The following is a 14,542-nucleotide window of genomic DNA, read 5'->3' on the forward strand; positions in this document are numbered from 1 at the left end:
GGGGGTAGGATTGGTGGAGGGAGTCGTCCTTATATGACGTACTAGATGCAACTTTTTGGAGTTCTAGTATTTTCTACTTTCAGAATGCAATTACATTTTCTAAGAAACACCATTACGTAGTTTGCAGAAGGCTGGTGTACTTAGAGATAAGTAAAAAGCACACACTTGAAGGACATGTGTCCACTGTAACTATGTTCTGTAAATCCAAATATTTTGTAGTTTGATCTGTTTCAGGTGTGTTGTATTGTATTCCAATATTGTTTATATAAATATTTAAATATATTTGTAGTAAAAATACATTTTTTAAGAAATCCTGTTATCAGTACAGTATAGTAGTTCTTACTTGACTCGTATCGTTACTCTTAACTTGGGTATTTCTATCTGCAGTTGCACGGAATGGATGCATCAGTAAGTGTTCCGTGTTACTTGTCAAATTTTTTGTAGGTTGCTTGATATGAAGCAGTGAAAGAGAATCCTGTTATGGTGGTATACTGTATATTCATTTAAATTGTCATCAATGATCAGTGGTTATTGATTTGTTAGCATGATTGTATCTGTACATAAACACACTACAGTAATAAAACTTGAACCTCCCTTGGAACCTATTAACGTTATTACTATCTACAATTGATGAAGTCAGCTTAGCATTCCTTAGGGCCAATTAACATGATTTTTATATATATACAGTACATGACAGTATCAACTTTGCCATTTCATGACCAATGCACTAGACAGTTGTACTGTTGTGGATAGGTCTGGCATGCTGTAGTGATCACAGTAAACCTTCCTTAGTAAAAAAGCTTAAAAATTGATATGATGATTTATGTTTTGTTTCCATTGAAAAAAGGTAAGATTTTTCTCTAACAAGGTGATTTATTTAACTATATTGAGACATGTGGACAAAACTTTTTAATATTACAGATCTGTAAGAAAAGCACGCAGTTCCAAGGCTACGAACAACAAGACGCACACGAACTCCTACGCTGTCTCCTCGAAGCAATACGCAATGAAGAAATTTTAAGAGCAAAGAGGGCTATTTTACGAGCCTTTGCACTTTCAGAAAAGACGGACCCTAACACTGTGAATCCACGACTGAAGACGATGATTAAGGGATACGGGAGACAAGCAACACACACATTGGTTGATCAGATTTTTGGAGGTCATTTAATTAGTACTGGTGAGTCTTTTATTCTTTTTTCATATACAGTACAGATTTAATTTGAATCCGGCAGTATTAACAAGTCCATGATTCATTAATGATTCATTAATTTGCTGAACACACTAGAGTATGATGGTTGTTTTTCTCTCATGCTAAATGCCTTTGTTGTGATCCACATAGTAAGGAATGGTACAGGTGACCCTTGCTATATGCAGGATTTTGTTTTAAAAAATCTCATGTTGTGCGAATTTGTTCTAAACATTGAAAAAGGCCATTGAAGACCACATAAATGATGAGAGTCGCGTGTTAGGAGGAAAGAGAGAATGTGCAAGAGCAGGGTACGAGACCACGCCCCTAACCATGCACTTAAGCATTTCTTAAGACACCACTCTTTCTCACTTCAACACTAATTCCATTATTTCAAAACACTTTTTAATAAATTAGAACTCGCTTTGAACAATGGCTTTCTGGACTGCAACTGTTCAAACTTAAGGTGACTCATGTCGTGAGTGAACAGCATAAGGCTGGCTTGCTTTGCCTCTGACTGTTCTTTGGGTGTCACAGACTGAGGCAGCAAACTATTGGAGACAGGCTGGTGTGATGAAGCCTTGACATGTTGCGGCTCATGTTAAACCGGGAATGTTTTTGCGCTAAATAACAGTTGCCCGTCTTGTTTTGTTTAATTGCCAGAGGACAGGTAATGTCAGTAGTCTCAGCCTTTTCTGTGCTCTTTTTGTTTCAAAAATGGTAAATCAGTAAAGGGGTTACTTTAAATTCATTGGCTATGTTCCGACATGTCACTACTGTATATTTGTACTGTGTATTTAGGCAATCTTTTGTGGCTTTGAAATCTGCTTCTCACTTTTTTCCTCATAATTAAGGTTCTTGATGGCATGTGTTTCCAAAATAATTCTTACAATAGTTTTAAGACTTGCAGGTGCAGCTTCATCATTTTAGGTCTGTAAAGTAAATGTTATAAAGCAGTTGCCATTTTTATTTTAACCCTTTGAGTCCTCAGCTTGGGCTACTTTTGCATCCCCCACAGCCAAAGGTTTTTAAAAATTTTAAAAAGAAAATAGATATAATAATTTGGTCTTATGAATTTATTAACCATAATGTTAAAAACCATAAAATATAGAATAAATGATGATTAGCAGTTTTAGTTTCTTTGTTTCCTTAGCAGTAAGATAGTGTGAGTCACTACATCTTTCTGACAAATGCCTGTGGTGACAGCCTGTTTATATCCTCAAGGTAAACTTACGATGATGATCATCATCATCTTATTCCTCTGCATCACTACCATCCACCAAAAATACATCTTCCCATGTTGCCGCTCATTTACGTTTGCGTCTACCATATCAATGGGCACCAATCACAGCACAGTCCAATAAATGTAATTCCACCATGGTGTTTTTTGGGTGACCAAGCTGCTGTGAAATTTCTTTGGGTGTCTGCAAAAAATACTGATCCCAGTAATGTAATTAGTCATTTTTACACTAAAATTAGAGCCTGGTTACAGCCCACCAAATTTATTTAAATGTGATAATTTTCCTCTGCCAACTCATTGCTGCCTGGGGCCTCTATGTATAGGATTCCTGCATAACCAGTGTGCTTAGGTGTACAGTATCCTGTAGTGATAGCATCAGTTTTTGCCACATTCTGATGATAGAAAAACATACACCTCCACACTATTCAGATTTTTTTCTCTCAGAACAGTCACCATGGATCTCAAGAACTTGTCTGGTGAGCATAAGGCTCACATTCTTGCCCTATTGGGTGAAAAAACTCTGCTGTGGGAAATCTAGGACAAGGCACAGCTGCGATTAATATTGAAATGTGTGACAAAAAATTTTCTTGCCAGTTTTGGTCCACCTCAGACATCTCCTGGGATGTCTATAAGGACCTCCAAAGTCACTGTTATACTTATGAGATACAGTATGAAGTGATAAAGAATCTCACACTATCTGCAGCAGAAATTAAGAAAATTTACCACAAGATGCTTCAGAATGAACAATTCAACTCTGACTGCAAAAGGAGCAGAAATTGTCATCTCATCATGCCCCTCATCAAACACTCCTCATTTAAAGTATGCAAGAATATGAATGCTGGGGTGACCCGGGTGCTCACCAGACCTAGACCTGATAGAAAATGTATTGACTCAGATAGAACACAAGCTCAGTATATTGACTCGGATAGAACACAAAGCTCAGTATATTGTCTGTAGGTCAAGCAGACCTGGACAAAGGATATGGTTCATGATAATATCGAAACACTCGCTGAATCCATGCCAAATAAATTTCAACTGTTGTTTAAAACAAAATATTAAATAATATAATATAAATGTTTGCATGTGTTTAACAGTGTTATATTTATCCTTAACTTTTACGTTTGTTAAAAGTGATGTAAAAGGTTATGAGGATTAATATTTATTGCGGACACTATTACTTCTGATAATGTTATATGGTTCGTGGTCACTCCAGAATATTTTAAACTTGGCAGGAAAGAGCAAATTGTGTCTCATATGTCTACAGGATTCTGGTTTCAAAAGTGTATAAGGCACATCCATAGGACTGAAAGGGTTAAATTTCTCAAAGCATCCCTTACTGGCATGAAACTTCTATGTTTGTCTTTGATACCCCCAGAATGTTCTACACTACGGAGGTATACGCAAACACTTGTTATCTTGAAAATAGGTTCTTATTCTCGTACGGGAGATATACAGAGGAACTAATAGACAGTCGGCTTCCACACCATAAGGACTAGCGATCTCAACTCTCTGTATCACTCCGCGCTGGCATGTACAGATGCCAGCATTCACAAGCTGAATACATAATACGTATGTAAATATGATAATTCACATACATAACATGGTGCATAATAAATGGAAATATTACATAGGATTAATACATGTTCTGTAATACTTTACTATACATAATTAATAGAGTAATATAAGAATACACAGCTTAAGGTACTACTTCGTGTCCATATTATACAAAACTCACCAGCAGGCATATCACGTACAGTATTTTTCAAATTTTCAACCAAATAGTTCCTTACACTGTTGGCCAGTTTTCTTCACACAAGTCACTTGAATACTTAATTTTATTTTTTAATTCATCAGTATTTCGGCAAATTGACCTGATGCTGGATTTGTTTACATTATACACACAGATGCAGTTTCACTTTTCAACAGGCTTCTTAAGATTTCCAACTTTGTTACCAATGGCAATACGGGTCTGGGATCCTTTCTCCCAAAACCACGGGTTGATTGTAATACAGTTTTCATATACTGTATTTACAATTATTGGATTCCTATGCCTCGCCTCTACAGGCCCAGATCCTGAACTCAAAAGCCATTTTTCTACTCCCACCACTGCTTCCTACCTATTGCATTGAATATATTTTTACAGTTTGCATATTCTTCAATACTTCAGGTTTAGGTACTGTTTGGTTTAATATACTGTTGTAGAACTGTAGATAAAACACTTGAGTAAATTTCGGCATTAACATTCTCTCGCCCACTAACACCACCGCTGTTCCCCACATACTGTACAGTTGTTGCTGGTTTTGTTGTGTTTAATTAATGAAGGACAATTTTATAATAAACATGATTTTATTTGGGTATCATTAAATATTGTAGTTAAGAATTTAACACCGATTAGTGTGAAACTAGAAGTTTGTGGGTTACAAGTTAAGATGCATGGAGACAGTAGCAGCCTGTTCAGCAAACTGGCCCAATCGGCTGCTCTGTATAGACTGAACTATATTTATCTCTTCTATTGCACCTTATTATACATGTTATGTTTCATAGCAAACTTTTTCTAATTTTGTATTTAATATATCGGGGGTTTGGGTCAAGCCCATTGCCTGATCATGCAACACATACCTTTACTCTCACAGACAACAGGGCCCATTAGTTTTTTATCTTATTTATTTATTTACATATAAAAAAGATCATCAACTAGTAATATCCATGACTTTTTTACAGGATTATTACTCAAGGTATTGAATGTGATTTTGAAAAATAGAACTAAAACCAGCTGAACATAGCCACTCAAATTGAAGACCACACAATTACTAGTAAAACTTAAACACCGCACAATTATTACCCACAATCCTTCTCTTTCTGGCCACACAAAGTAATGATGTACTATTAAATTTAATTATTTTTGTTTATTTAATTATTTTTATTTTATATTTTTCTAAACATTCACATATGTATCCTTTTCGGCATTTCCAAATTTTTGGTTTTATATATGAATCATTAAGCAGCAAAATCGGCATATGAGAGACTGTTCAAAGCCTGGAATGACTGTTATGATAAATCCACACACACAATATGAGATGAGAGTAGTGTAGACCTTGTGTAGATCCCATACTCACTCTCCCATCAGGCCTCATAGCCCCAAACTTCGTAGCAGAATCCACGTGTGCTTACACTGGTCTTGTGAACTTTGTACTGTACATCCAAACCAGCCAGTCCCATATAATATTACGTTTTGATACCGAATTTCTGTATGCAGACTGAGATTTGCGTTTTACTGAACCACCTCCTCAGATTCCAGTATTATCGAAAAAATTTTCCATATACCAAACCCTATAATGAACCCATCCTCAAATATTCATATATACTGTGTTATAATGATCTAATATGACTTATAGATAAATAAAATATAATGTAAAACTATAAAGTAAGAACAATTAAGAGTGGGAAGTGAAGTGGGGGCATGGTGGGTTGCTGGTTGGAGTGAACAGAAAGTACCCATCTCAGGTCCCGTGACCCCTTAAAATGACAGTACTGTAGTATACAATTTCCTCATAATTTCCATATTATTTAGGTTCGTTGGATGCTGGGTTAATAAAACATTGTAATAAAATAATAAATTTTTCTGAGAAAATAAGCCCATACTCAACCTCATGAGTTATTGTGTCATATTAAATACCTGGTGCTTTGTTTACATACCTAGATGACCACCCAGCCAGCCAGGGAAGGAGCTGTTTATGTACAAAATCTATGTGTTACTGTATTGTTTATGTATTATTTAATACTGTGTTACCAAACTAAATTTTACTGTATATACCCCACCCCACCCCACCCCACCCCACCCCACCCCACCCCACCCCCAAAAAAAAAGTATTGTGACAAATTATCTGGACTAAAATGCCAAATTTTCTCATATTCAGTATATCGAACAAAGTTCGGCATTGGACGATTTTTTGGGATTAATTTTAATCTGACAACCTCCCTATACTGAACTGGTTGCTCTCTAATTATTTCAGTACGTATAGGGAGATAATCCTGTAATTACAAATTCTCACACATAGTAAGAGAGTGGGAGAAATAGCATACAGTGATATCCCCGTTAGCCGGAACAATTGGTGCAGAGCACTTCCGGGAATGAGAGATTTCCGGGTATGATGAGACGACTCTCTCAAACCCGGAAAAAATCCCTCATCCCTGGAATTTTCCGGGTAATGGAAAGAAAAGCTCCAGAAATTGCTCAAACATCATCTCTCGAACTTGGTAAAATATCCAAATCCCCAGAATTTTCCGCGTTTCGGGAAAATTTTCTGGGAAATTTCCGGAAAATGTGCTTCTTAGAAAATTGTTCCCAAAGCCGTAATTTTCCCTGAAAATCAGGCTTTGGGAACGATTTTCCGAGAAAATTTCAATTCCGGCTATCGTAGAGTTTCGGGTTTGAGGGATTCCGGCTAACGGAGATATTACTATTTGTATAATAGTGAAATCACATAAACCAAGGGTCGCCTCCTGTATATGGCTGCCAGATATATTTTATATTTAAGTGAAGGGATTATTTTCTCAAAAGGTTTAGTTTCTGATTTTGTGTATAATTTCAGTTTTCTGTGAGGAGTGTCACTGGTCTTCACAGGTGTTTGAACCCATGATGGACTTGTCACTCCCAATCAATGAAGAAAAGGTAAAACCTCATAGATATTTATTTCTAAACTTGAGGGAAAGGTTATTATTTATATTCATGAATGGACATAAATGCTGGTATGTATATTTTAACAACCGAACTCCTTTACGGATTACCAACACAAAATAAATACTGCAGTATTAGAAAGTTGTAGTGCACACTTTAAAGGTATTCATGTCAATTAAATTATATTGGTCTTCACTTTATGATGCACAGGAGTGACTTCTAAAGAATCATATATTCTTGATTTCTCAAACACTAAGAGGAAGTAAGCAATTCAGGCCTCTAAATATAGATACTGTATGTATGACTAATCAAAAAAGTAATGTAATGGCTATATTTCACCATTTTACTGATTTTCTTTCAGGGAAAACCCAAAAAACTATCCCAAGATGAGGAGAGTGTTTTTGACTGTTTTGGAAGGCCTACTAGCAATAACTCAGTCTCCAAACACCAGTTGAAGAAACAGAAAAAAGCAGAAAAGAAACAACACAGAAGTACAAAAAGGCACAGCAAAGGTGGAAGCCTAGCACCATCTTGTATGCGAGCCAACACTGAGGATAACGAAGAAGACCTAAGTAAAAAGTCTACGTTAGAAAATGAAAGAGTAAAACGGCGAATAACAGAGAAGAGTCGACCAGAAGATGTTGAGGAGCGAGCCAGGAGAGAGGAGGAGAGGAAAACTGTGATGGGGGATACAAAAGAAATGCAGAAGAGAGGAGAGAGTTCCAAATTCAAGCAGCTGACGGCAGCAAAGAAAGCTGGGATAAGGGGTAACCTAAGTGATGGAGAAGAAAGTGATGAAGATTCTGAATATGATATGGAAGAAGATGAAGAAGATGAGTCTCTTGTGGGAAAAATTGACAGTGGGAATGAAAATAAGAAAGCAGCTTCATCTAATAACTTACATGAAGGCAAAGATAGTGAAGAAACAGTAAAAGAGAAGACGGATGAAAGGAAAGTAGAGAGAGTTATAGAAACAAGAAAGGATGAATATAATGAAAAAGGGGATAATGAAATTGATGAGGTTGAATCTGAAGATGAAGATGATTCTGAAGACGAAGAAACTGAAAATGAAAGTAAGGTCAACAATGAAAGTGACATTGCCAGTTCCAAGAAAAAAGGATCATCTACAGGTAACCACTTGTATTTTTTTTTCTCATAAATTTCAAGCCTTCATGTGTGTTTGCTTTATTAGTTAAGGTTACAATATTACGGAGGGTACTGATTTACATTGTGTCACTGATCTCTGCTATCTCTCTCCACCCTTCTATCTAGCTATATTTTAGGATAACAGAATTAATAACAAACAGAATCTTTCTCTCTTCATTTGCTGTCATTTATTCATTATTACTGCTGCAACAATTGTATTCTACTATAGTGTTTCCCTTCTACAACGAAGTCCCATGCTATATAGTGCATTTACTGTATATATGTCACTTCACACACCACACAATGTAACATCACCCATTAATAGTAGATCCATCTGCATAAAGTACTCAACACCATATTCTCATGTCATGATAGGAGGGAGTCCCTTTACATTATGTATGGCGCTCATTATCTACAAATTATTACCATTCCTTAGTGATGATAAGGTAATTGGTATGTGGGTAAGTTGTTGTATGGTAGTGAAGCGTGGGTTGTTAAGGAGAACTTATGTGGACCTGAGCAAGCTGAAATGAGAGTGGTGAGATGGATGTTTATTGTGAGCTTGAAAGATTGGGAAACCCTGTTCAGAGCCAAGACATTGGCTAGATATTGAGATAATGGTGAGGTTTTGAATCATACTCAAATCTCTTGACCCAGTTGGTCTACTCCATTCTCTCCATATGCCTGAACCATCTCAGCCCGATATGGTTCAGGCATATGGAGTAGACCAACTGGGTCAAGAGATTTATGAGTTTGATGTAGAGTGGAGGAGAGGCAGGGGTAGGCCAAGAGTGACATTGGGAGAGGTTGTAAGAAATGACTTCAGAGATAAGAAGGTAAGAACTTGACAAGGGAGGCTATAAGAGACTACAACAAGGAGAGCTTCCATCAGGCAATCACAGCTAGCTCAGGCAAGCATGGAGAATGGCCATGAAATGATGATGATGGTGTCTCTGGGGTATTGAGAGCTGTTGATTATAATACTTATTTTCAGTTATGAATGATGAGGTATCCTCAAAATCAAGAACACCTTAACTGCTTAGGGCCTCCGGAGGTCTGTATAGTTGTACTGTACAGTGAAATAAATGACAAACATTATCTCACAACCATGATAACTAATAGTTTTGCCGTAGCCTACGTGGGAAAGAAAGTATGAGTTTGGTTTTAAGTAAGATTTATTACATACTGTATATTTATTTGAAGATCCAAAAGTCTGTAAGCTGCTGTAAATTGGTGTTGGATGGATAATTGTATATAGAGCAGGTAGGTAAGAAGACAAAATTCTAAGATAGGATTGGTAAGAATAAACAGTTGAATGTTGATAGTGTACAGATTAATACGTATGAGATTGGTATGAAAAGAATCGACAAAATATTTAAGTGAGGGGAATGGTGGTAGGAAATCAAGGGAAGTCCATTTAAGACAAAATGAGTGTTTATTTGTGGTGTGCAGGTAGGATAATTTTGGTGGAGTTTGGCATGAATTCAAGGTCTGTATGGTAAAGTGTTTCACATCAAGTATGAATCAGTATGACTGAGTGTGAGACAAGATCTGGCTCAGTATGATGAAGGGTGTGACAAAATTATGAGAAGGGAAGCTGCTGCTTACAGTATGTAATGTAGAACTACTTTTTGTACAATATCCATGTATTACACTACAGTATTTGTTATGGTTATGTACGAAGCTTAGTGTTTGTTAATGTAGTTTTGGAACAGTTTGCAGTATTCGTATTTTTTTACCTCCGGAACTTACTGTTTACAGTATTTCCATTTATATCTATTAAACTACAATTTGTGATATGATAACTCACGATGTCTTCTGGCACCAAACTCACAATTTATCGCAACTCAACTGTATTCGTGCTATATGTTACTCTTACACGTATTTATAATTTAGCATTGAAAACAAAATGCTCACCTTAATACTTTTTCAGAAATCAGTGATGCTGATATTGAAGACAATACAGACTCGGAAAGAGTTAGGCACAAGTATCATAACACTCGGCAGCCTTCCATAGTTGTTGAACAGTCAGAAAATGAAACCAAAACAAGTAACGACGGAATTGTTCCTAATCATAGGTATGTTGTTATATGTTTCACACTTTGTTACTGTAGAGATGATGAAACTTTATATTGAATGAAGCTACTTGTGCAGGTGCTGGCAATTAATTTGTACTTATATTTAAATGTTTTTTAGTTAATAACAAAATGTTTATTTTTGTATTTATATATGGATTAAAATTTGTCTGCACTTTTTACTTGCCCAAATCCACCAATTTCATATGTAATGGGAGAAATGTGATTTATTGAGTTAGTTTTATTATTGAACTGTGATAAATTCAGAAAAATATAGTCGGGAGTATTAAACTTCCTATAAGAGAATTGTGCTTGTCATGAAAACAAAGTCTTCGTTTGTTTGACCAGTTTTCAGTCTTTAGACATTGTTCATGATTTATCTCAATAATTATAAGTAATCTTAATTGCCAGTGATCTTGCTTGTTGCTTGGTAGGTTTATTTTGTGTTTGTGGAGCTACTTCATTTGTCTCTACCTCACATTTAATAATATTGCATTGTGATTTATTATTATTTTTTTTTACTATAGTTTTCTAAGTTTGTAAACCCAATTTGCTTAATGATTTTCTTGGAAGGTTGAAGTGCAATAGTAGTAATTGTTTAAATATGCATGCCCTGATGTTATTCTGCCAGGTATTTCATCAGCTAGTACTGTACTGTACCTGGATTATGCCTGACATGCCTCATATAGATAATTTTACTGAAAACTAAACAATTTATAATCATGCATGTGAGTGAAAGGGGCGATGTTTTGTGATGTTTTGTGATGTTTAGTGATGTTAATGTTATTGTAGATTTAATGGACTCAGTAGAATCATTGGTGCCTGATATTTCTCTTCTGAGTCACAAGTTCTGACTCTACATAATTATAATTCTTAAGTATCCTTCCAGTTAATATATTTCCCTGGTTACTGTATTTCATTTATATTCTTCTGAGTGGATTAAGGATTTTTGCTGGAAGATTAACTATTAGACAGAGCTAAAAATTACATTATCCATAGTAAAGTCTTTTAGAAATTAAGTAAGTACAGTAGTTGGTCAGTTGCCAGATAATAGTCTTTCCCAGACTACTCTCTTGTTTGTTTGTTTGTTTGTTTGTTTTTGTACTGTGCAAGTAACTGATTGATTATTCGTAAGTTCACATCATTGTATACAAGGTCGTGCATTGTACTACTGTTTAAAGGACATGCAATTTAGAATAATTACAAAATTTAAGGAGTTTAATTGTTATGTGAAAGAGGTGAGGTATAATGATAGCATGTTGGAAGCAGATTAAAGAATAACAGTTGATGCAGTGAGGAATTAAGGAGAGGGGAAGTATTGAAGAGTGAAGAAATGAATGTAACGTTTTTTATGCTATTGAAGAAACATCTGAAAAAACATGTGTGTTTCGGTATGGCTCGGTTGTCTTCAATTTTCTGGTGCATAAACACTACAGTATATCAATAATGATACTTCGGTAAGACTTCACATGCGTATTTATCATCTACTGTATCAGCATATTGCAAAATGCCAAACTCATATCTCTGTTAAATCAAGATCACAGCTGAGGGGGAATGAACCAACATGACACTTTATGTTTTATGTATCATTATGCTGTTGTAACAGGGGGTATATCTTTAGAATGTTTGTAAAATGTAATTGATTTAGAACAAGAGAACAGACAAAATTGTTCATGTGATACAAGAAATTGAGAAAGGATTTATAATGTTTTATAGCCCAGCATATTTTTGGAATGACTTGTGTACAAGCACCACCAAATTTTAATAGATCTAACTCAAGGAACCCCAAATTAAGGCAGTTGGTGTTAAGAACATTTTTAGCTACTCTCCAACAGCTGCTAGCACACACAAAAGATGCAGATTACAAGCCAGGTTTACCCTAAAGCTGGGATACCCATAACCGTAATAAAGTCCTTCTTGATAAAAATTTAATTCGTTAACTATAGTTGGGATGCTCTGTTATGATCATGAGGCTTATATTTCAACCTTAATTATTTCCATAAGTTCATGATGCAAGAGTTGCAAGGGATGATGGGAAGTTGTCATTATCAAGAGATATTTTACTAAATTAAGAAACAACAACAGTTTATAAGGCAAGTTTCTAATACCAACTTTTTTCTTGGTACTGGCATTGTCACTTTCATTGTTGGCATATTTATTGTGTCTCAACATTTGGTCAGTAATATATAATTGACCACACCAGTAACATAGGGGCAGACTTACTAATTTCCAATACCACATTATTCTCTCTATTACGTATTAATAGTTTGCATAATAAATACTGGGTTGTAACTGCAGACGATTTACCTTGTCCGTTCTCCCCCCTCCCAGTTGCCTCCCCCGCCCCCCACTAGCCCATCATTCTCCTCTCACACCGGCCCCTGGATCCCCCACTTCACGACACGACTGAATGCTTCGAACTCGGGTTCATACTCTCATGGTTCACGACTTTCGGAGATTAGGATTAACAACAGAAAACATTGACATTTGGTAAGTGAATCTACCACATTCAGGACATACACTTAATAACAATAATGTAAAGGAACTCTATTATTCATATTTGAGAATCCATATCTGGGTAAAGCACCATATAAACAAGAGGAGTGAATGCTTCGGATGCGGTTTCATACTCTCGTGTTTCACAACTCTCGGTGATTAGGATTGACAACGCTGACTGTAGCAGGTGGAAGTGTGAGAGGGTGTTCATACTGAATAGTTCCTTTTGTGGTAACATTGTACGACATTCTTCAGAAAGAAAAGGAAATGTATATGTGGCAAATGCATTTTTTTTAATCCAGACAATATTAAATACCTTTGGTGGCAGAGTATGTGTACTCTACCTGTGGAATGGTACAATGTTTTATCAACTTGTACACTTCATTAGATTGCATGGAGGTATGGAGGTTCTTTCTTTGATAATAAAATCAGTACCCCATGTCTTGTGATGCATCCATATTAAAATAATTTCATATGGTTTTCAGAGAGAGTTACAGCTACATATTCACCTATAATCTTATATTTTATAGAAGAAAACCGGCCAATAAACCCCGTCCATCACTACTTTTCAGGTAGTAATTATAGTTTGATCCCCCAAGCCCTTCCTCCCTGCTGCATAAATTGAAAATAAACTAAGCAAAAGAGTCGTCTGAACTCGCACATAATACAGAAGAACCCGAATTATTTTTTTATGATTTCACTACCAACCAATATTGAATGTCTTCTTCACCATATATTTGTTAATATTAATGTCTTAGAAGCTGTAGGACTGCCAGTAAAAATGTGTAGGTACTTTGTTTGTACAGGTATTTGTGAATACCACTGTAACATTCTAGTGTTTGTACTGCAGTTGTTTGTTTGTATGCAACTAGCTGTTAACAGTTGCAAACTGCTCTATATCTAAAAATTACTATAACTGCTTACATAAATTAAATAATTTTTAGTTTTGCCATTCTTCAGATTTCTTTTCTTTTAGCCTTTCTGCTCTTTAATATGGATACTGTACCGCATCAAGGAATTTAAAATTGCTGCACTACTAATAACAATAGTCGAAACCAAAATAAGAAGGCCATAATACGGGCTCTTCTGTACTATTCTAACTTCTAACTCTGTGACAAGCCACCACTTTTTGTAATTGTAATTATGAATATACTAATCTTGTTTGCATGAATTTTAGGGTGATTCTGTAGAGATGTCTCTAGATATGCAGTGAAATCCTGTTTGTATTATTTTGTATTTTGTATTTGATGTACATTGCCCTTATAATATGTTACAATGGTTTTATAGTTCATGGGAGATAAAACCCCAGGATTTGATTACCTGAAATGTGTGATAGATTATACTAAATATAAATGTCTGTTCAGCTAAATAATCTAGATTATTAAATCCTGAATTAGGTGAGGTTTCCCTGCCACAACCATAACACCTTAGGGGGCCTAGGAGTCATATACTGTTGAACTAGGAGTGCTCCAGGTTTAAGGGATTCTGGCTAGTGAGGATATTACTGTATTTGTCTTTTTCTTCATTATAAATAATTAATTTTTCTCCATCTTACACAGTATTAAGTCTCATTTATACACATGAATCTTTCTTTCTCTTATACATTGTGAGTCTTTCTCTCCTTTAGACATTATTGTATTAAGTACTTCTCCCTCATATATACTTAATTAGTCTTTCTCTTCTCTCCCTTATACTTGGAGGCTTGATTAAATTTATTATCT

The 14,542-nt window shown here is 35.6% G+C and overlaps 1 protein-coding gene across 1 annotated transcript in view; it reads left to right on the forward strand.

The window, feature by feature from the left end:
- LOC121866549 (ubiquitin carboxyl-terminal hydrolase 16-like) overlaps positions 1 to 14,542 on the forward strand; it is a 91,467-nt gene that overhangs the window by 53,584 nt on the left and 23,341 nt on the right. The window contains exons 11-16 of the mRNA XM_042366316.1: positions 388 to 408; positions 922 to 1,177; positions 7,019 to 7,098; positions 7,466 to 8,234; positions 10,184 to 10,328; positions 13,307 to 13,393. Of these exons, the coding sequence (XP_042222250.1) occupies positions 388 to 408; positions 922 to 1,177; positions 7,019 to 7,098; positions 7,466 to 8,234; positions 10,184 to 10,328; positions 13,307 to 13,393 (1,358 nt within the window). The remainder of the gene's footprint in view (positions 1 to 387; positions 409 to 921; positions 1,178 to 7,018; positions 7,099 to 7,465; positions 8,235 to 10,183; positions 10,329 to 13,306; positions 13,394 to 14,542) is intronic.

This window comes from Homarus americanus, unplaced genomic scaffold (assembly GCF_018991925.1).
Source record: "Homarus americanus isolate GMGI-L3 unplaced genomic scaffold, GMGI_Hamer_2.0 scaffold16430, whole genome shotgun sequence".
Taxonomy (NCBI): Eukaryota; Metazoa; Arthropoda; class Malacostraca; order Decapoda; family Nephropidae; genus Homarus; species Homarus americanus.